The sequence below is a fragment of the Poecilia mexicana genome, unplaced genomic scaffold, assembly GCF_051168715.1.
Source record: "Poecilia mexicana isolate PSO_F unplaced genomic scaffold, ASM5116871v1 scaffold_9, whole genome shotgun sequence".
Classification (NCBI taxonomy): domain Eukaryota; kingdom Metazoa; phylum Chordata; class Actinopteri; order Cyprinodontiformes; family Poeciliidae; genus Poecilia; species Poecilia mexicana.
The window spans coordinates 16167788-16191741 of record NW_028263378.1 but is presented as its reverse complement, the minus strand read 5'-3'; the positions used below and the strand labels follow the sequence as shown (position 1 = coordinate 16191741).

Here is a 23954-nt window from a genome sequence, read left to right as displayed (position 1 = left end):
ATAGTTCAGTTTACACAGTCATTACTTTCCAAAAACTAGTTTTTTTTTTCACTAAGTCACACCAAAACTATACAGAACTAAACACAGAACCTTCTAAACGTTTTTAAATGAACCTGTCACAATCAAGTCACCTAACTGGTTATTAAAGTTACAATATTTAAGCAGTTCTGTGAAGGCCTCATAGGGTTTGAGACTGAGCTCTGCTCAAAGGGACAAATCTTGGTTTCTAGATGCACAAAGTTGGTAAAAAAAAAAAAAACCTGCGGCTGTAACTGCAGTCAAAGGCGGCTCTGTCAAGTAGTGAATCAGAGGGTAGAATAAAAGTGCACAACACACATAAGTCAGATTCACTGTTTGAATCACTTTTTCTTGACCAGTTAACAGATAATCACCCACATATTCATCACACTTTTTCCTTGCTGACTCTCAACCAGCTAACAGTTCAGTATGATTACCTCGTTCACCTCAGCAATCCACATCTTAAACGCTTTACAGCAAACCCATTACAGGTGTCATTAGCTGGCCTCCTTATCCAGGCTTCTTTTGTTGATTGTGAACAACAGGCACATGGGTTAAAACTACAGAAACCGATCTGGATCAATGGACCAGAAAGAAGGCAGCGGTGCTTGTTTATCCTGGTGACGGGGGATGGAGAGTCAGGAAGCAGAGGTGACACAAACAAACAAAGCCTCGTGGAGGAATGGAGAGACTCAGAACCAGCAGGGTGAAGCTACTGTGTGGAGGCGAACCTGGGAACGACTGGAGCTTATCAGCTGAGACTGTTCGATCCACGTTTACCCAAGACAAGACGAGACAGAGCTCAGACTTTAGGGGCTATTCTTATTTAACTCATTTCTTCTGGGCATTTCAATGAAAAACAATCATTGAGAACATGCACTCATAAAGTCAACAAATATTTTAATATTAAAAATGTTTAAAAAGCTATTAAATACATGAGCTATTTTTATGTCTCATTTGTAATTATTCATAATCTTTCTGTTGGGCTACGACAATAAAATCGCACTACAATTTCAATTTGTGGCTTAAAGTGTAAAGCTGTTCATCCATCCATCCATCCATCCATTTTCTTTACACCCTTGCCCCTCAGTGGGGTCGGGAGGGTTGCTGGTGTCTATCTCCAGCTAACGTTCCGGGCGAGAGGCGGGGTGCACCCTGGACAGTTTGCCAGTCTGTCGCAGGTAAAGAAGTTCACAGGGGTGTAAATACTTTTGCAAGGCCCTGCAAATATCGCAGATATTTTGTGCTTTTAATCTGGCAGATTGATGACAATAAGTGAGCAGACTTTCCAGAAACTGATAGTGTAAATGGACTTTTATATCACAAAATGAGTCAAAAGTGACACCTCTCACACTTTACCCCATCCTGAATGCAACTATTTCATCCTATCCCTAATACAACAGATTTTTTTAAGCTATCGTTGTAGTTCAAGTGGTTCTTATTTTGTAGTACATAAAACACAGCCGATGTGGAAACCTTCCTCGTTTGTGTTCACGATTTAATCCAATCAAATCCAGTAATTTGTTCTTCATTTTTAAGTATGAATGTTACACTAAAATATGCCAACAGGTCATAGTAAAAATGTAAATATAATAAACTGTAGCATGTTTATCCATTTGAATTTACAATATACGTTTGAGCACGTGGATAATTGTGCTTCATCCAGGATTTAGAAGTTTTCATATTGAAGAGATTGTTTAGAGATCTGTGCAAATTGAATCCAACAGGATTCACCTTGAAGTGAAATGTTGAATGGAAGGTGGGAGTTTCTGCTATGTACACTTGCATATTGACCTCTCTTTATTCAGCCCGCTGGCTGAGGTTATCAGCCCCCAGCGGCTCCTTGGAGGAATTCCTCTGAAACCACTCGCGTTGAACCGGCGGTGCAGGAGGTTCAGGAGCCAGCAAGTTATCCCAGTGAAATGTATATTGGTTGCACATGTACTCTGATATCTAGTATAAAGAATTATACATGTTTATCAGACAAACATCTGTTCTTCATAGAGGTGAACAAAAAAAAAAAACCTTGGTGTTTAATGAAAAATGACTACAGAGAAAAAAGGTTACTCGTCGTTTCCTTTATTCAACCCACAAACCGTGTGAAAATTGTTTTTTGACAAAAAAAAAAAAAGTTTCACATTCTTTATGTAACACTTGAGGTGGACAGCATTCGTAGTATCTGAAGGCAGTATCTGAAGACAGCTGGCAGGATTATGGAAACAAACCGAGCGAAAAGCGCTTCTGGAATGAATGTATATTCAGAGGATTAGCTCTGGATTTCCTTCAAGTGCTCAGGTTACCCATCGATGAGGCTTTGCTGTTGTTAGGTACTTTTCAGTGGTGATTTTTAACTCGCAAGCTACTACAGGAAGGCACGCTTTCACGTTAAAGAAAAAAAAAAAAAAAAAAAGGAAAACTGGTCTGAGCTTTGAAGCAAACAGAAAACAGCTTTGTTCTGCACAAAAGAACCAAATGAGAGTGAAAATGATGGATGTTGAAACAACATGATGATGAAGACAGACTGAAATCACCGGGTGCTTCTGGTCAACTCTTTGTCCCAACGTAGTCATCGCCCAGCTCTGCCTAGATGTCCATTTCAAACTGTGCGTCTTCACCTACAAAACACAGAACAACAAATGTTGTTCGCCAAAAAATACACACAAATCCCCATAGCAATATTCACACCCAAATAAAAATGATTTAAAAATAAAGAGCTGATGTTTGATTAGTTTCATGCATTTTCAGTCACTCCACAGCATTTGAACCATGCGAGCCCAGGACTTCCCACTTCTTGATTCTGTCAGTCTTTAGTGGATTTACTGGTATGTTTTTGGTCAATAATGTGATGCAGAGTCCAGTTCTGTTTAAGCTTTTACCTCACATTTTCTACAAGCCTCAACTGTTACATGGCAAAATTCATGGAAAAAGATGATACTTCTACATCTATGCTTTCCTAGAATATTGTACTGGATTGCTTAAAATATATTTAATCAGGAGCAAGACATGAAACAATGTTTCATTTAAAAGAAACCGTTGTCTTGTCTACAGGCCATGTACTCAAACACTAAGACCAGTCCCTGGATAGGCTTTTAAAAGACAAAATTCAGGAATAATACATAGAAACATATTTAAAACTAACCAAAAAAAAAAAAATACTTTTAGAAAATATAATGCATAAAAAGTGCTGAGGAGTGGAGGTTTCAGTATTCACATATGTGCCTCTCTTTAAGCCATTCTTTCACATAAGATGTAAAAGTTCAAACGCTTTGGTTGGTTGAATCAAAATCTGAGTGGTTTTTATTTTATTTTTTATGTCTTTCAGCATTTTTAAAACTGATATTAAATATTTGTATCTGGATGTTTTTTTTAGGGTGGCCTAACTTGTTCACAGAACTGTAAACACTTTAGTAAGACAAAAGGACAAATTAGCAATAAAAGACATAAAATGGCATTACCATCAGCATAAAAAGCAGCAAATGCTACTGCCTCAAATGAAAGAATAATTTCCCAATAGATACAATATTCTTAACCTATAGAGAGCTTACTGGTTTTAAACTTTCTGAGAACCAGTTCTTTGCATTTCCACCATATGCACTGGTTCTGCAACCAATAAACTAGCCCTGAGTGGTGGCCCGGGCTACTGGTATTTATCATTTTCCAAAAATAATGGAATCTCTTGAATTTGTCCAAACTGCTAACCATATGTCAAACTAACATATAACTGCATGATATTGTGACAAAGTTGGAAAAAACCTGGCAAAGAGAACAATAGCAAACACCAGTGATGAAGCTGCGAAAACAGAACAGCAACCATGACCTCAATGCATCTCATCTAAACTGTAGCATCCAGAGACATTTTAGTCATCATGTAATGTTTGTCTGAGCTGCGAACATACCAGCATTGCTCGTTTCAGGAGCAGGAATGGAGTTGTTGTTCTCGATTTCCCCGTTGAGAGTCTTGTCCTTGGGCCCTTTGGATGGCGGACTGGTGACCCCTGGAATGGGGGGCAAACCTCGAGGAGGGGTCCTGGCCAGCGGAGAGCTGCGGCACTCCAGCAGGAACTTTCGGTCATAGATGATTCTGGTTCCTGTCCAAATGAAAAGGACAAGCATCACAAAAACATTAACGCAAGAGAAAAAACAGACACCCTGTATGCATCAGCTAATTAACTCTGTGGTCCATGATCCGAAAAGAATGAAACAGAAAATTAAAGATCAAACCTCAGCTGCCAATATAATAGTTATTCAGAATAAGTCAAACCGACCAAAGGATATGTCTGAGACATTTTTCTTTCTTGATTAACAGTGTCTCCTAAAGCAAAGATATGTTGAAAATTTGTCCATCCATTGGGGATTTGTTATCTTTATACAAGTAGCAAGTGAACTAGCGCGTAAATTATATTAAAAACAGCAACTTTAGATTAAACAGTCATAGTTCAACACAAATTCCAGACAAATTTGTAATTTTTCAGTAGTGTTTTTAAGCCAAATGTACGGTCAAATACAAATTTTGACTGTATGTACATAGTGTACACTGTACTCACTAAAAATTAGGAACGACAGTTGATTTAACAGAAGTGAAAGGGCATAAAACTGCTGAGAAACAGTGAAACACCCACACACACAAACCTAATGACTGACTCTTAATGAGTCATAGCCACCAGGATGTCAAAAAGACATTCATTTTGTAAAATGAAGAAGAAATCAGAGTAAAAAAAAAAGAATATCCTTTAAAGTTAGACTGTCTTGGATGTTATGTTACATACTATATGAGTAAACACATGAAATATTCTCAGTTTATGTGACATACTTGTATACTTAGCTAAAAGTGTTGTAACATGTGAAGTCAGTTTTTATAAACTTGAAGAGAAAATGTTTAATTTCTCTAGGATTAACTAATCTGGATTATACTAAATTAAGGTTATACTTATAAGCTTTTAATCAGTCCCCAAACTCCCCACTTCAAAAACTTGGAACTACTATCTAAAGCTGAATTTGGACCTCTGTTAAAAAAAAAGTACTGTACTGCAGCAGGTTGAATGAAAACCTCAGAGACCACAGCGCCCTCTACAGATCACCTGTAAGGCGCACACACACACACACACACACACACACACACACACACACACACACTGCATATCTATGGTGACAGAAGCTGCAGGGATCTGGCCATGTGACTCACAGAGCAGAGGTTAAATCCTTAAAAAAAACTGCAGCTATTGATCAAGATCGTAGATAAAATGAAAAATTGAACTTTCAACACATCCAACTTAAAGGAAAAGCTCTGTCTGAAGCATATCACCCCCCACTGAAAGGACAACAACAATAAAGTGCTTCAGAAAGACTTTCTTCTTTGCGTTAGCAGCTAGCTGCAGCAGAGCCACCAGCTGACTGTAGCAGTCCTCGAGGAGTTAGCATGAACACAACGCAACCAAGCTGCTCTTTAAAGGTGATGATGCTTTGTGGCTGCACGCACAGGAACGAACCCTTAGTCGTATTTATATGCATAAATATTATGTGTGCAGGCAGTAAGGTCCGTACCTCCAGGAGTGGTGCTAAACAGGGTTCCTCCTGGGGTGGTGGAGTAGTCGTGGGGCATGTGATCCGCGTTGTTGATGATCACCCTCCTGGTCGACGGGATGGCCTTGGCAGTTGTCTTCTGGCAGTCGGTGGACATTTTCGTTCAACTGTAATGAACTTAAACTAGCTAACTAAATGACATGAACCAGCGAAGAAGTCTGGAACAAAAGCCAGGGAGAGTGGCAGAAGCTGATATGGCTCAACAGAATGGCTCCTTTCTGCTAAATAAAAATAAATATCTACTTTTCATTAGTGCAAATCAAGAACACCGTCTCACATACACTGAAAGTGTCGAGGATCTTTGTTACAAGGCCCTCAGCACACTTTGCTTCCACATGCACACAAAACAACACTCAGACAGACAGCCAGACAGGCTGCAGGGGGAAGTACTGCTAAGAAAAACAAGCAGATTTGACCCACTGCGCCCTCTACTGGCAGATTGTGCAGGTATAATCGCTGCAGAGAGTTGCATTCTGTCGACAAAGTCCGTTCAAACACACACACGCAAACACCGTATTTTTTGTGGGATTCTGTGAAAACGTGTAATTAAAACTGCTGATAAATTGTTTGGGTTTTTAACAACAGTACGTGCAAAGTGTTAAACTTTTAAACTGAAAGACTCTGTGAAATGTGCAGGAGTTATGTTATTAGTAAAATATGAACATGCACATTATGTGGCTAAAAGTAATTAAAAACAAATAACACTCATTGGTATATTTTTCCAAAATTATACTTTAAATTTTGATAAAAACCTTCTAAATTTCAAAATGCACAGTAATTATTTCTTCAGCACATCCTACTTTAGTGTACATCAGGTTTTTTAACCACTTATTAACCATCCTGGCTCTTGAATCCAAATATGCTGTACAACAACAAAAATGATTAAGAACAAGGGACAATAGGGCAAAATTTCATTTCTGTCTATTTGCCTTTCACTCTGAGAGCTTACATCAAGACTCACCATCCACAATAATCTTCGAAGATACTTGAATGAAATGAGTATTTAATTTCCCTTTTGGATAGTTAAAATATTTTTTAATTTGTATTTCATACCTATTTCAGTGATTGATAGGGAAGCCAGTCATTTTGCAATCAGAAAGCTGTGTATTCAGTTCCCACTCCATCCCCTCTCACATCAACACGCTCCTGGACAAGACACTTAATCTCAAGTTATACTTACTGATCCGTGTGTTGGTGTGATCATGGCTGTTAGCTGTGGATTAGCACCTGTCATAAAAGTATACACACAATACGCAAACACATTTCATTTCTTTATTAATTTTGTAAATGTTGAGCTGGTGTACAGAGTAAATTGTCAATAGATGCCCTCAGACTTTGATTAGATTAAAAGGTTTTCACATGTATATTTTAAATCCATGTTTGACTCTCCATGACAATAATAATAATAAAAAACAAACAAACAAAAACAAAAAAAAACAAAAAAAAAAAACAAGTTAAAACACCCATAATATCCCCATTTATCCCCAGGTTGCAGGCAATACCCAGAACTCAACAGTCTCTTGGTAGCTACAGCTGTATGATGCTAAAAGTACATCCATAACATAATAGAAATCCCAGTTGACAAGTAAGGGTGCATAGCATTCTAAGTAAATATATATATTTATATGTTTCATATATATATATAGCCTTTTTATGTTAAAAACATTTTGTGCATGTGCGCAGTTGCATTCCTTAGTATCGAGTAATATGCTATTGCGTTAATAATGTCTTCAATCCATTCTAAAGGAATATACATGTGTTCTCTAGTTTTTGCAGGAGTTAATATTTTTGCATGAACTTGGTGCATGGCATCGTTTTTGGCAGTCCCTCAGTGCAGGGCTTTCCAGTTTTTCACCTCGCTGTTGTAAGCACAGTGCCTCCTGCTGGCATCTGCTCGGACACCTTTCTGACCACATTCAGTCCGTCACCATGTGGAAGCCTCAGATTTGGCTCAGTCTCATATTTGGTAAGAGGGCAACAAATAAAAAAACAACAACAAACAAACAAAGCAATAGAGGGAGGGCTGTGTTGAGGAAAAATGCTTGTCATCTCGAAGCCACTAAATTCCTCAAGAAATTCCATCTTTTATGAGATTGCTCCCCCTTAGTGTGTTTTCCCCAATAATCAGATCCCTGTAACACTAACCCTGACATCAGCAGAGGAGTCATAAAATCAGTCAGTTTGTAAAAACAACCCAAACATGTAGGAAGGATGAAATATCCCTTTAGAAAACATGAAATAAATAGTCTTAAAAAGTTCAAAAATCGACTTTAAGCCTCCATATATAGTAAAATAAATCCTGAAAAAAAACTGGTGTGAACTTATGAATTTGTTATATTTGCTCAAAGCCACATATATTATTTTGCTATTTTTGTTTCCTCTGTTTAGAAGGTGAGAGGTTTTACACTGCAGCACAATAGAAAGTCAGAGGTGTCACATTCAATACATGAATAATTTGTTAAATATTTATATATGTGACCATTTAAAAAAAATACGTTTTTAAAAACTCAATTCATTAAAATAAATTTTAATATTTGCTAATTTTATGAGACACTAGATTGCATAATAATCCAAATTGAATAATAATAAAATAATAATAATAATAATAATAATAATAATAATAATAATAATAATAATAATAATAATAATAATAATAATAATAATAATAATAATAATATTTCATCATTCTTATTTCATTGCAACATAAGTTGCTACAATCTACTTGAGGTTCTATAGTTGCAATGTCAATAATTTACATCGAAATATCACAATAAATAAAAGCTACTTCACTCTTGAAAGGGAAAAAAACGCATAATAAATTAAAATTTTGATTTATGATTTTAATATTTAGTTAATTATGTATAAAACGTGTGATGTTGCTATGATATTTAGCTTATTTATTGTATTTTTGGTAATGTTTTTTTAAATGGTCACATATAAATTTCAACAAAAAAAAGTACTTTATGTATTGTGGCACATCAACCTTTGAGACCAGAAAAAATAATAAAAAGATATTAGCAAGTCACCAGAAAAATAAAATAAAATAAAAAAATATCTGAAAGAATAATCATTTGACATTTCCAAAAAGAAACATAATGGGAAAATATTCTTACATATATAATATCAAGTCATCTATATATACTCAAATGTAGCTCTTTTCAGGATTTATTTCATTGATATATTAATCAAAGCATTTTAAATACGCTGCAGTGTAACCAAAAAACAGGTGTTATGTTGTATGGTGCAAATCGTATGCTGTGACAGACCGGGAACTACTTTTAGTTCAATAAATTTTCAGTAGATAATCTTACTTTCATAGGTACTAAATAAGATAATAAAATATAAATATCCTCTAACAAAGAGATAATTGCAAATACTAGTCAAGGCTTTCCTGTTTAAAAACCGTCCATGTATGTTTGTGATGAAGTGAGGAGGAAGTCAAACGTACGATGAGCAGATACTGAGTTTTAAACATCAGAGTGAACACCCTAATATCTACTAAAATACAGAGCCAACACATAACAGGACTCACAGTAATACCACCACTTTTACATTCATCGCTTCTGGCTGTGGAGCCTACTAAACATTTATAGATGGATGCTTATTGCGACATTTCTGTGGTTTACATATTTTTGTCTGATAGAGTTCAGTGGTGAACGTGACATCGGAGTTAAACGCATGTCTAAATAGTTTGCATCATGTGAGATGGCACACACATATTGAGGTAAATCAACCTTTTAAAACTGATCAGATAGTTTATGTATAAAGTCTCTGACTATTTGCAGTATCACACCCTAACTATAACTTGTCCCTTTATCTGGGACAGAAGAGGTACCCAGAAACACATGCAAACTTATAAGGTGCATATGAAAGTCTTTAAGGTTTTAAAAACTGCTTGAACACACCTACATTCTCAAATAAACAACAAAATCAAACTTTGGGCACTTTGCAGATGAGATTCACGCAGTGACGGTTTTTGACATGGCTCACCACCCAGGGCGTCATGAGCATGCCCAGTCATTGAGGAGTGCGTTACAGTGTAAAACTGTAACAAAATAAACATCTATGCAATGTAGTATGGTAAAGATGCTGAACTTGATATGAGTTGTAGACTGCTAGAGATATTTCACTCTTTTTTTTAGCAGTTTGGGCGACATTTTCTCTGTTTATTCAAAATCTGAAAAAGGAAACTGAGACCGATGAACCTTAACTGGATTATCCTGCTCTGAGCAGGTAGGTGCCACTTCTTTAAAGTTAAAACAGTTTGAGATTCATGAAACTTTCAATCTTTATGTGCAACATTAAAAAGTTAAATTTATAATACTTCATTCTTTTAGAATCAGTATCTTCACAGATTGACACAAACTAGAAACTATACAGATGGATTAAGCATGAGTTGTTCTACAGTGATTTGTGCATATTTCCATCTGTTTTGTGCCATTTGTGCAAAAACCGCCACTGGATTTATGATATGAAGTCATACCAACATAAACAATGTTTTCGTGAAGCAAACTATACAAAGGTGGAATCCTAAATTACTGACATCATTTCTGAAAAAAGAGAAGACTCTAAAGCTGTGATAAGGTTTAGGAAGACCGTGACCTTTGATCCTTAAATTTCCATTCTTTTCTCACACTCACACATAAATATGTTTTTTTTTTTTTTTTTTTTTTTTTTTTTGTTAGCAGTTATTGCTCCTTTTGAATATTACATAAATAAACGTCTAAGAAAGTGAATTATTACAACATAAGATGAATTGAAAGGAGACGAGATTGGAGACGAGGGGGAGCCAGGCTCACAGTTACGGGTCAGTACTACAGTTTCTCATCACAGTGATCGGCGACTGACTGCCTTTGCTATGCTCCAAGTAGCCATCCAAAGGACAAACATCAGAGCTCAACACGACCTCGACCCATGACGCGATGCTCCCCTGCCTGCCCAGTCAGATCAGTGCTACATTACCAGTGTTTCAGCTACCTCATCAAGTGACAGGTGATCAGTATGTGCACCGTGTGTGTGTGTGTGTGTGCGTGTGTGTGTGGTGGGGTCAAATGCTGCAGGATTTACTGGACAGCTGCGAGCGGAAGGTGGGATCCTGTCCTCCGTCGGGGAAGGAGGACAGGACTGCTACATGTGCTCTGATAGGGTGACCGCAGAGGTGAGATATATTATTACAAAACAGTGTGGACGAAACCAAAGCAAAAGAAGAGAGAGAGATGGAAGAGAAGTTTAGTCTCCTCATAATCTTTCATCTAAACTGTTTCCTTCTACACAAAGTGAAGGTATTAAAACTCCCTCCTACAGATGGAAAAAGAGCCGCAGTGCAGCAACTGCAGTCTAAATGATGGCAGCAAGTGACAGGTGCAGAAAAATGAGCATAAACTGAATTAAAACAGGCAGAGCGACATAATGTTTGCATGTTCTTGTACCCACAAAGACCTCAGGATATATAGACTAATATTATATAGGTTCTGACAGAACAGATCTAACAAGGAAACCAGGGAGGAATCTCTTATGTACATGAAAGCAGCATCAGTGGCATCGCATAGAGATCTTAGAGAACATAAACAACACACGTAACACACTGTCACGTAGAGCTTTTGAGTGCATACAATATTATGTACAACACTGATATTCTTGGGTGGTTAGAGGAGCTTTACTGGGCTCGGAGCACTGAGAGGGGATTAAAACGGACCTGTGTGTTGAGGAAGAGAGGAATTTGAGTTTGTAGTCTCTTTTTGTTTTTTTCTCCGACTGATAAACAGTTAATTTCCAGGTTAATTTAGAAATCAGACCAGTGATTGAATGAACATTGCATGCCTGTCCCATCCCGCCCCCCTTTACAGCCCCTGTGTTTCCCTCTGTATTTGTAGTTAAAGACAGGCCATGCGGCAGCAATCACTCATGCTGATACAGATAACAGGAAGCACATGTCGGTTGCGTTTCTTTCTCTCTTTTTTTTTTTTTTGTTTTTTGCCTGTGTTTGGTTTTGTTTTATATGAAATCATGCTTCTAGCCTAGTAGGATTTGTTTTTTTTTTTATAACCAGAGTTTCTTAAAAATAAAGAGGTAATTAAAAACTACAAGTTAGATCTTTATCCTTTTCTTCTGAAACGTGCTGAAAGTCGGCAACGCCGCTGTCGTTGTGTCGGAGGGGGGGGATTTCATCTTCATTTGTTGGCCTGTCCCTGTGTGGTCTTCTGCCTGACAGCTGCTGCTGGTCATGTGTCCATGTACGATTGTTTCGGTGAAGGGGTTGAATCTTGTGGAGAACTCTGTGGACAGAGGGAAAATCACTGATGCTGCATTAAGCTACATGTGTTTTAATAGAGTACAGGTGCATCTCAGTCAAGTAGAATGTAAATCTATCTCAATAATACTTTAATTCATAAACTCGTGTAACATTTATTAAACAGAAGGCTTCATTTAAATTGTATGGCTCTGTTAATGTTGGTGACTGTTGCTCAGACTTAATGGTAACTCAAAAATGAGTTTTATTAGAATTTCACATAGGGTCAGTAATTTTGTTTATATAGTAAAATATTATTTTTTTTAACATAATATGGCAACACACAATCATGGGGAAGACGGCTGACGTAACATTTGTCCATTAGACAGCCAGTGACACCCGCCGGTCAGCACAAAAGGACGTTGGTAAAGAAGATGGCTGTTCAGGGAGTGGTATATTTAAGCGTGGAAAGTTGAGTGGAAGGACAGTGTTGGACAAGCAATGAGGGATACCCACAGCTTCGAGAGTCAACCGAGAAGAGGAGCTCTTGCACTCTTTGTGTTAAGACACTCCTGAACCAAAAAAAAAAAAAAAACACCAGACACTTTTTGGGCGAAAGAGTAAAGAAGGGAAAGATGCCTCAGAGTCAGTGGTAGCTGCCCCACTTTTTGGTGGCAAAGGTACCAACTGTAGGTTCAGTAGGTTTACGTATATTTCATGGAAAAAAACAACAACAAACAAACAAAAAAAACAAACAAACGTATGTGTCTATTTGTGTAACAACTGTATGCACTGTTCTCATTTCATACTGAATTAGTGAACTAAATAAACTTCCTTATGACACTCTAATTAATTGAGGTGCACCTGTACAAAAGAGACTGCATGCAAAAAGAAAAATGTCAAAGCAAACATGACAATTCTGTGCAAGAGATTGAAAAGTGCCACACACCATGAGTTTGGTAAAATGCTCACAATTTCCCTCATGTACAAACCACAGTCTTTATCTTAATCCCAACACACCCCTCATTACTGCTGCTGTGGCATTTCACCAAAACTGGTTGGCAAAAGCAGGTTAACATGCAAGAGTGAGGCACTTGAAACATCAGTAGTCTCAGGAATGTCATGGCCTTTATTTTAGAAAGGGCAAGTCACCATCACACACACACGCATACACCCACACACACACACACACGCACGCACACACACACACACACACACCTGTTTGTGTTGCTATCTTTGTGGGGACTTTCCATTGACTTCCATTCATTTCTACAGCCTAAACCCTTCCTTTACCCTTTTCCTAACCCTAACCATCACATACCTAACCCTAACCCCAACCAAAACTCAATTCATACCTTAGCCCTAACTCTGACCCCTGACCCAAAAACAGGGTTTCCCCTTTTGGGGACCAGGCTCCGGTCCCCACAAGGAGCAATTGGTCCCCACAACGTAGTATATGTCAGGAAAATCGTCCCCACAAGGTATTACAAACAAACGCACACACACACACACACACCCACCCACACACACACACACACACGCGCACACACACGCGCACACACACACGCGCACGTACACACGCACACACACACGCAGACCCACGCCTAGTGGCTCAAATTCTCCAGACAACTGCCTTGGCAGCTTTGTCCTTGAGAGCTGCCACTTTATAAGATCTGTCTTGGTTTTGCTGACAGCACACTGTGTCAGACTTTATCAGACTTGTCACAATGTGCACTGAGAAAAACCACTGACCTAGTACAACTTTAAAGATCTCTCTGCATCGAAACTTTGGAATTATATTAGTGTTCTAGTGCAAAATGAAACTTGAACAGACAATGTTCAAGAAATCGTCATGTCAATAAGAAAATCTTCAAAGTAAACAAAGTATCTTCTTGTCCTTAGGATTTTTTATTCACAAATATAACTCCATGCTATGATGTGAGAATGAAAAAGCACAGAAGCGGTCAAGGTTTTCAGTAGTTGGTTAGCAATCTAAAAAAAATAAAACTACTTGATTATAATGTTATGTTTTTGACTAAAGCTAATGAAATTGCATAAAAATAAATTAATAACAATAACGACATTGAGGTTCATCGAGTGCTTTTACAACACTTATAAGGATGAGAAGACATTTTTTGACATGGGGTTGTGTGGTGTTGCATCAGTTGTCAGTATCTTCCCCACTGTAAACATCACTCTATTCACTTAAGAGAAGAATAGTTTTTCACTTTAGAATCAAGCTAACAGTCAGTCACAGTAGTGCAAAGAAGAAAGCACACAACCTAATCTTATCTTGCGCCATGTGTCCCAAGATAAGCATGTCTCCTCTTTAGCAAAGCACAGCGTTCTGTCTCAGCTACGCATGCCAAATTTTGGTGCTTAGGCACAGAGGTTGTGACAAAGAACAACTCCTCATCCTTTCTTCTCTCCAACATTATTGGTGAATTGTTGCCGGGACTTTGCTTTGGCAGACAAGCTCCATGCTACAGACACTGCCTAACCTGGTGTGCTAAACACTTAGTACACTTCCATCCTGCTTTAAGGCCACCTCTAAAACCACATGGAGGAGGTGTACTTGAATGAATGATGCAACCCTGGGCAATTGGCCAAATGGCCCACATCCAAAAGCACCACCGATATTTACAGTAAATATCAATTTGATTCATGGTCTGTTAACATTATTAGCAATTAGCAGGGAGAGGTAACTGAAGGTTAAAAATAAACAAAATACTGCTTAATTCAACTGCTACAAGATATTTCTTGACATGGGTTTGTCGAACTGGGTTAATTCAAATAGTTTCTGGGTACACTTGGTGCCTCAGATCCACTGAGACCTGGGCTGCTGACCAGAAATGGATCATCATCAGCTTCCACCGGTGATCAGTTTTTACTGAGCAGCTGTCAAAACCGCTCAGTCAAGCAGCACTGTATTTGTGATGTTAATACAGTGCAATGACATCACAAAATGTAGGCAAGGGCCATAATGGAGGACGAACAGTGAATGTAACATACGCTGTAGTGTTGATTCACATAAAACCTCCTGCATTATTTTATGACAACCAGTTCGATTTGTCTTGATAATTCCTGTTTAATCATCCCAAACAGTGATCAGGATTTTAAAAAATCTATTTTCCCAAACTAAAGTAAATCAGAATGCTACTGCGGGTAAGATGGAGGAAAGATACTGACTACTGATTACTTCACAGAACCCTTCTACACTATGTTGAGAGGAAGAGAGAGAAAAATTTCCACATTGTTTTAGCTACAGTGTCTATTTGCTGATAATTTTTTTCACATTGCTGTGCCAGTATAATGTTACATATCATTAGTATTTATTCAAAGGTAAATTTAGATGCATTTAATCCAGAGAGACCAGATTAAATGTTTTCTAACCACAGGTCAGACGAGGCACTGTAGGTCAGTCCCATACCTGCTGGGACGCAGCAGCCTGTCTGCCTCACTGCTTAACTCTCCGCAGACTGGCACATTTCACTATCTGAGCACCTTTCTTCACATCCACAGAATCGGTCTACGTTGTGGGGAGAGGGAGAGGGAGTTTACATCGAATGAAGTCCCGGGGTTGAGGACAGATGGTGGAGACAGAAGGGGAAAGGAAGAGGCTTAGAGAATATTAGTAAAGGAGGATAAAATAAAAGAAGAAAACAATGAGTTGGAAACATATCAGGACAGAAAGAAAATTGTTCAGACAAAAAAAAAAGAAGACAGGCAGCAGGGGACACATCATGAAATGTGACAGATATATGCAGCTGATAGGAAAGGAAAGAACAGGTTAAAAAAGTAAACAATTCATAGACAGTCAAGCAAGGATGAAAACCAGGAAAGTTTAAAGATGGATAAAACACTGGGAATGTGATACAGAGTAAATGGGAAGTATTTGAACAGACTGTTAAAGGCCCAAATAAGCATCCATCCATCTGAACAGAAACTAGCATTCACACTCCATGAACTTTTTATGGTTTTCTCTAGTTTCAACCACAAACTTTAACATATGTTATTTGATTTTTATTTAATACACCCATATAAAGTAGAGTTTAATTGTGAGGAAATAAAATAAAATATTTACAGTTTTCTTTTGCTAATAAAAATCAGAATAATGTTGGATGCATTTTTACTCAACCTTTCTATATTGGTACATTTAAAGCTGCAGGTATTTTGGTGTATGTTTCTGCCATAGTAGCACGTCTGGAGAGTGAAAATGTCTCCCATTGTTCTGGTTATAAGAATATTTAATTGGATGAAGGCCTTCAGTGGACATGACTGTTTGACACCTGGCCCAGTTTTTTTCCCTATTTTTAGCTGCAGACTTTGACTGCACCAATATGCTTCGATGCTTCATTCTTTCATCAGATTTTCCTCCAGTATTTCCCCAAAGTTTGACTTATCCAGCTTCATTTCAATTGGTTATCCGTTTGGTGTGACTGGTTTTTTGTGGCCCGAAGCGATTTGACTTCTATCTGACCAGAACACCTTTTTCACGTTTGTTGTTTCCTCTAGAAAGCTTATGGTAAAATCAAACTCAGAGCACATGACTTTCTTTCAAAGCAGCTTCCTTCTTGCTTTAATACCAGATTTGTGGAGTGTGTGGCTAATATTTGACTTGTTGACACATTCTCCCACTTCAGCTTTAAGCTCCTTTAAGTTACCATGAATATCTCCGCTGCTTATGTGGTCAATAATCAATCCTTATTTGGCTTTCAATTTAAGGTGGCCAGACATGACCTGGCAGGTTTGAAGTTGCACCTCTTGGTAGTTTCATTGATTGAAGCCTAAACAGATCCTGTCCACAACTTTCTTATTGACATAGTTTTCTATGTTCCTTGGTCTTCATGAGGATGTTTGCTCATACTTGTGTTCTCTAACAATCTTATGAAGCATATCATAAAGCAGAAGTATTAAGATTACCATTTTCCGCACTATAAGGCACACCTAAAAACCTTCAATTTCCTCAAAAGCCGACAGTGCGCCTTATAATCCGGTGCGCCTTATATATGGACCAATATTGAGCCACAACAGATCTAGCAACTATGGTCAGCAGCCGCCGACTTCATTTTCGCCCGTAGAAGAAGCGCGCAGTGCATGCTGGGATAGTTGTCAGAACGCTGGTTTGTTAATAAAGTTTGACTGACCCTACCGACCGTCTATAATCAGGTCATCTGCAGGTCACTTAGCACCACGTTCTATAAGAACATGCTTTGCGCGAACAGAGAAGGGTGGCGTGGCCGAACTGGGTCCGGCCACGCCCCGACCCAGTCGCGGAAGGCTCTCCTCGCCAACCGGAGTCGGACTGTTTTGTTGACATTCTTTATGTCAACAAAGTGGCTTTAGACATTCATCCGGGTGCTTCGACTACGGTTACCAAGGGACCAACCCTATACATTTAAAACCGGGCGGGGGGGCAGAGACTGCGGCGGCAGCATGTCGGTTGGTCACAGAAAGCGTGTCGGTTTCAGAAGGCAGTTGGGCACAATCTCTCAACACCAACACCGTGAGTGAAACAATGACTGGGGCAGCCTACTATATAAAGTACTCGGGGACCAACGCTTTATTATTACACATCCATATTTGTAGAGTACAAAACAAATCGTGTCCTGTATAGGTTCAGTACAGGATGGTTCTGTATTTTAAGGGACTGGTGGCAACCCTAACAGTAGCGTCTATTCGCCTAATATGTGAAAAAAGTTTTAAAATAGGCCATTCATTAAAGGTGCGCCTTATAGTGCGGACAATACAGTACTAAGATTAAATCACACACAGATGAACTCTATCTACTACTTAAGAGTCTTCTGAAATAAATTGGTTGCACTGAATTTTACTCTGGAATATCAAAGTGGCTTGATTAAAGATGCCACATTTTTCTGATTTGTATTGGTCTGTCTACAGTTCTAATAAAATAACCAACGTTTGTGATTGCAAAGTGGAAAATCTTGAGAAGGTTCAAGGGGCATGAACAATTTTGCAAATAGACCTAGAGTAAGAACTCTGTACCACATGCCATGTTAAACCCATTCGATGACTAAAGGAAATGAGAATCAGAGGTAGCTCGAGGGATCAGGACACAGTCGTAGTTGAAGGACTGAGCTTTAATAAAAGCAGGAAAACAGATGAATCACTCCATTTTGAGAAGAAAGAAAAATTATAGCTATAACAACTGCAGGAGGTAATTTCATTCATTGTAGTGCTGAAAACAATCAAAGTGTAGGAATGGCTTAATGATGACAAAAATTAATAAAATCTGAATGAACTGATGGATTTTTTTGCATCCTAGCCAAAGCAAACAGAAAATGAGAGATTGTTTTTTTTTTCCACAGATGTAATATAAAAGAACATGAAAAAAAACATTTGGATGGAAATAAATGTAACAGAAAGTCAGTGTAAAGCATTTACCCAAACACACGTCAGATTTTGATTTAGATCTGACACACTGAAACTGGTTAGTCGGTTTACAGACAAACTAGAACCACATTCAGGTTTGCTGCTTCCATCTCTCTATGTTGAGGCTTTACACTAGCTAATCCTCATATGGTGTCCAGCTGTGCTGTCGGACGTAATTTAATTTAGCAAAACTCAGGTCTAACAATTCCTCTTACTAGTTGAAACCTGAGGAGAGCCATACAGCTGTCTGCAGATCAGAAGCCCACCTTGCTGCCGTCGCGGCCTAGGATGGCGTAGCTCAGGTACTGCTCAGCATCGCCCTCCAGTTCGTTGGCATCCAGCAGGGAACCCTCCACTTCCAGAACCCCTTCTTCTCCCAAACCTTTCCCTCTGCGCACAACTTTCCGTACAATCTATTCCACATTTTAGATGTTGGAGGTCGGGGGGAGGGCGAGTCAGACGAGGGCGAGTGGATGATAAAGTAACAGAAAGAGAAGAAGAAATGTTGATGGAGAAAAAAAAACTGTACTTAAAAAAAAAACATCCAACATGAAATGAATGAAGAACTTTGATACATCTGACAATTGTTTGAATAATCAATATGAGGGGTGCGTGGGGGGGGGGTTGCTGAATGAATATTTAAGCGAGAAAGAACAGAATCCTGATTTCACTGTGCCTATAAGGCATGTTGAAAGTGCTGACCTTCTTGGTGACGATGTTTCCATGTTCATCTGTGAACTGCTCCTCACTTACTTGCCCACCAGCAAGGTCTTCAACTTCATCGCCCTGTTGACAACAAGATGCTCATGTTCAAGCTTTCTAATTTAAAACCTAAAAAATAGACATTCTTCCTAAAATGCAGGCATGATCTACCTGTTATTCCTTGAACATTTTGCCTGCACAATCTAAGAGAGGTAAAACTATTTAGCTCTTCATAGTAGCTCTGGGTTGCTTTTCACCAGGAGTCATATATTTGCCCAATCAGTCAGTTTGCTTAAGCTCAATCTCATACTGAGTTCATCAAAGCTATTCATTTCCCTTGAGCTCTTTCAGAGTACAACTCACTTTCACTTTTATTTTACTGTGATTTTATGTGAGACCCAACACAGAGTGGTAGATAGCTTTGAAGAGGAACAAAAATAATTTTGTTTTCTCTTTGCCAAGTAACTCAAAATCAATCAGACTGGATACAGAACAACCATAAACACACATTTTCTTGTTGTTCCTTCTTTAGGGGTCTCATCTTGATTAAGGAAGAATCTGCAGCCTAGTCTTTTGCAGCTTTTACATATTTCACAATATTACCTTGTATTTATTGCTATCCATCTCCTCTGTTCCTGCTGAAGAAAACCCTCTAATGTTGTTAGCACTATAGTTCACAGTAGAGATTATGTCTTCATTGTAATGTGCAGCATTAATTTCACCACATATTAAGCCATAACCTTTTAATTATTCCAACATATTAGCTGTGTTCCCTCCTGTCTCAGCTTCAAGTCTGCTATCAAAGGCTGAAAATGTAATTTGTTACTTTTTTCCGCTCAGTTCTCAGGTTAAGTGGGTTGTAAGAGATTTGCAATGAATAACGTTCTGATTTGAGTTATTTTTCAGAGTCCTATAAACTTGATTGCAGCTACCAGTGCAGTGTATAATTACCTCTCCACCAAGTGGAAACACAGACAATCAGATAGCCAACAGCTTGTTGAGAAGATAGAGATGTTGATTTCAGGATCTACTAATTTTACATTGCATGCTTAAAATCAACGCATGGGGGTTATTAAAATCCTCTTCCAGAATTAGATAGGTTTTGTACAGTTTGCATACACTGCTAGACATTAATTCAGAAATTCTTGGACACAATCACAGTGAAGTTAATAAAAACTGAACTTGCATGGACATTGATCTAATCACCATGTTTCCATAGTTAGGAAGATGTTTTTAATGAGAAGATGTAAAGAGGAAAGAAGATGATGCAAGACCAAGATATGTTTAAGGAACTAAGGCTCAGAGTTGTTAAACTGAGTTTTGTCTATTTTTATGACAGCAGAGGAAAATGCTCTAGAAGTACTTCTGCTTTACAGTCACAGCATAGACTTGTTAGTGTGTTAGATATTATTACTGTATCATTATTTCTCAGCAAGCATTTATTGTGCTTGTTCCAAATAATTGCAGTGACACGTAAAGAATCATGAACATGTGAGTAAGAGCCTTTTTTGCTGTAAATCACATTAACACACTGCGTCTATGAACGTCTTTTTCTGACTATATCCAGATGCCTTATTGCCAATATTAAACCAGGAAAACACCTTCGACGTTTTTAGCCAGTGTGTCCTTTGTAGCTACATTTAGACGCCAATAAATGGTTCTAGACCACATTTATATTCTGCTAATATGGAAAGCATAGATGTCTTCTCTGTCGTTTTGATGGGGGATGGGGTATATGAACATCACTGCATCTTTTAAGCAATATTACAACCTGGTATTTCCTAACAAACCTATGAAACAATATGTCGCAAAAAGTTTCTGTTCAACTTCCTTTCTGTGCCTCACGTTTGTACCTTGAGGATGACTCTGCGGCGGACCACCCTTGTGGTCACGTTCTCCTCCTCGTCAGCGACCCCTTCGACCTCACCCAGCTCATGGTCCAGCTGAGCGTGTATGTAACTGAGCACAGAGCGCACAGAGCCACTGGCAATGTGGAGGACGTTCTGGCAGCTGATCACCAAGAAAGCCAGCAGCACAAAGCTGAAGAGGAGCTCGGTCACCAGGGCCCACATCCCCCCAGTTAAACACCCAGTACACCGACACGGTCTGCGCAAAGGCGGCTTTAGGCAGGCAGCCTTCAGCTACTCCGTTTTCCCAAACTGTCCTCTCCGCTGTGAGAGAGAGCAGCAGCTGCAGTTCTTTTCCTTCTTGTTTCGGTGAAACTGGTGTCTCAGATCATTTTTGTCCTCCAGCAGCTGGGGCAGTGGGCCCTCCTGACCACGTCTCTTCCTTACCAGAACCCAGTCAAGGATCCAACCAAGAGCAGCTATGAGAAGCTTCTATTAACGCCTCTCTGACTTTCAGCCCATGTGATCTGTGGGCTTTAAATACCTCCTCTTGCTCCTGTGTAGCTCCATGTGTTGTGGTAATACACCAGCTTTAATGTCAGTTATTTTCCCTTCCTTTCTTTATGATTTTAACACCCAATCAGGCAAAAACAAATAAGTTACTGAAACAGTAATACAGGTACCAAATGAACCCAAATAGCTTCTTTAATGGTGTTCACTTAAACATGAGGTTAACCCCAGAAACATAGTAAATCCACTTTGATATTTGTAGTCAAGCAATATCATAGTTAAGATTTGCCTTTTCTGTCTGTCCTGTGTACAGCGTTAAGAGGTGGGAGCGACTTGGGGAGGGTCTCATGTAACATGAACGGGAGTCAAAGAATGCTTTCTATATTTGGCCTTTCATACTGTTAGTGGCCATCTTGGGCTCTCTCTATGTGAGTTTGTGGAAGTGACTTTTGTGATCAGTGTCTGTATGGTTAATTATTATTTTTTTACACCTAAACAATAAACATAAAAGTACTTGGGTTTGATTAATATTTGCATTGCCAGATAAATAAATTCAGACGAGGGAGTCAGATCATGACCAATCCCTGGAGTGAATATGATGAAGATATTCAAAACGTAAAAATCAATCATTTCTAAATTTTTCTCCCTGTAGGAAATAACGTTGAGTAGCAACCGTTACACTGCATTGATCATAACTATAATTTGGTTCTTCCAAAACCAATTTGTGGAATCTCATCATGCCTGTTGGGAGGTAATTTACTTGGTCATTGACTGTGCAGTCATTTGGTAATGTACTAAAACTTTTCACTTTTATAATTCCCGCTGACTTTGAAGAATTATGACTGAACTTCCAAGAAATTGAAAGATCAACACACTCACCTGACCTTTCAGGCGCACGTCGTCCCAGGCTCTCAGTTCTGGTACCCTGTGTGGGAATCCCAGACCCTTCTCAAAAGGCTGGGTACCTCTGAAGTGGCCCCGTAAAATCTCAGAGTGCCCCATGTCCCTCACGGGTTGAAGCAAGGCCTCCTGGGACATTAGGGATGGGTCTACATCCACAGCATTACGTACAGATGAAATCATAGTCTCCATGGCCTGCCTGGGCTTAGACTGGGTGCCCACCCAAGCCTGTGTTGGGTCAGTGACGGGCATCCACCCTGAACCGGTCTGTTCCTGCAGGTAAGAAAGGAAAGAGCCTCCTCCACTTCCGTTTCCACCATTAGCTGACCTGAAAGCAGAAGATAAGTGAGGACACTTAATGTCACAATAAGTTACAGTCCCTTTGCAGTCAACCACGTCTGAAAGGTTTGGCACTGGCATGCGATAGAAACATCCAGGATTCAGATTTTTTACTTTTTTATGAGCATTTTACTCAAACCTGGATGCATACTGAGGCTTTACCAACCTGTCTCCATTCCGATCTGCAACACAGCTGAGACCAGGTGACTCACTCAACCGAGCGTACACTCTTTGTTGTCCTGAAACAAGAGAATGTCCTTCTTCTGAGCCAGTTCCACCTAGTCGTCGTCCTCCTCCTTCAGCTCCATCACCACCCGTCGTACTCGTGACGGCTGATAACTCTGAGCTTGCCTCTGACCCCTGACCGTTGTTTAGCCCGTTGAGATTGATCCCTGCTATGGTCCCCCCAATGGAGGCTGGTGTGGTTGTGCTGAGAGAATCCACTCCCATCTCGGAGTCATCTTCTGGCAGCTCAATAGAACCACTCAGCACCACACCCCCTGCGCTGGCTGCACTGGCCTGGCTGGCCGGTCGGCCCAGACTTCCGTACGGCAGCCCCAGCAGACCTTCTGAGTCATCCGCATTGCTGCACTCCAGCGAGGAGTCCTCCACAGCTACCAAGGAGGGGCTGTTGCCAGAGGGCCAAACCTGAACATCGGACATCTCCATTAGGGTGTCTTCTTCTGTGGTGGCAATTGGTGCACAGTCCAGGCTGGACACTTCCTGCCAGTAAGGCTCAGCACCCAACGGAGAGGGCAGGCTGTACTGCATTGAGGCCGGCGAATGGAGCTCCTCCTGCGCAAGCCCATAACCTGGAGCGAGACAGAGAGAGGCACGCTGACACCCGGCCCCCCCGCCTCGCTCTCTACCTCACCCCCACAGCACTGGGACCCTGGGAGGAGGTAAGTGCCTCATGCCCAGGAGCTGGGCATCTAGGGGAGGAGAAGAGGAGGCTGAAGGGACAAATGGGAGAGGAGTGGGAAAGAAAAGAGGGGGTAGGGCCAAGACAACAGGAGCTGGAACAAAGGTGCAATTAGCTAAGAGAGCAAGGGCAGCTTTTAGAAGAAAGTTTGTCAAGCTCAATCAGCCAATGTTGACGATGCGAGCAGTGGCAGTGACAGCAGCAGACACAGCCAGTCGGACCAACTGACTGAGACCAAGGTTCGACCCCAGCCGTGGCTGGTGCTGCTCTGCTGGCTGCCACCTGCAGGGGGACGAGACGGATTACCGATCCCTGTCCAGCAGGGACACAAACTCCCATTCTGAAACACACATATCCGCCCACTCAGTGATACATGCATTCAAATTCTCTCAGGAACAGGCAAGTTGTTTTTTGTAGTCAGGCTGGAAAACATGCAATCAGCAGGCAATCCCATTTTCTCATCAGACTTAACTTTACACACACATGTCCACTAGGGATGGATGGCTGTCAGTTT

The 23954-nt window shown here is 39.8% G+C and overlaps 2 protein-coding genes across 4 annotated transcripts; both read right to left on the bottom strand.

Annotated features, from left to right (window-relative positions):
- Positions 1 to 2081: 2081 nt before the first annotated feature.
- On the bottom strand, positions 2082 to 5997 carry LOC106930400 (eukaryotic translation initiation factor 4E-binding protein 1-like). Its single transcript, XM_015007931.2, has 3 exons — positions 5560 to 5997; positions 3915 to 4106; positions 2082 to 2633 (listed from the first exon to the last, which is right to left on the bottom strand). Exons 1-3 carry the CDS (start codon positions 5693 to 5695, stop codon positions 2602 to 2604), a joined length of 360 nt encoding a protein of 119 aa, XP_014863417.1. The 5' UTR covers positions 5696 to 5997; the 3' UTR covers positions 2082 to 2601.
- Positions 5998 to 6856: 859 nt separating this feature from the next.
- LOC148157670 (uncharacterized) lies at positions 6857 to 21314 on the bottom strand. Of its 3 annotated transcripts, XM_015007930.2 has the most exons (5): positions 20776 to 21310; positions 18923 to 19006; positions 18487 to 18633; positions 15258 to 15356; positions 6857 to 11873 (listed from the first exon to the last, which is right to left on the bottom strand). In XM_015007930.2, exons 1-4 carry the CDS (start codon positions 20992 to 20994, stop codon positions 15285 to 15287), a joined length of 522 nt encoding a protein of 173 aa, XP_014863416.1. In that variant the 5' UTR covers positions 20995 to 21310; the 3' UTR covers positions 6857 to 11873; positions 15258 to 15284. The 3 variants fall into 3 exon arrangements, with proteins under 3 accessions (XP_014863416.1, XP_087864985.1, XP_087864986.1); XM_088008859.1 differs by lacking the exon at positions 15258 to 15356 and having other exon boundaries at positions 20776 to 21314; XM_088008860.1 differs by lacking the exons at positions 6857 to 11873; positions 15258 to 15356 and having other exon boundaries at positions 17911 to 18633; positions 20776 to 21312.
- Positions 21315 to 23954: the final 2640 nt, after the last annotated feature.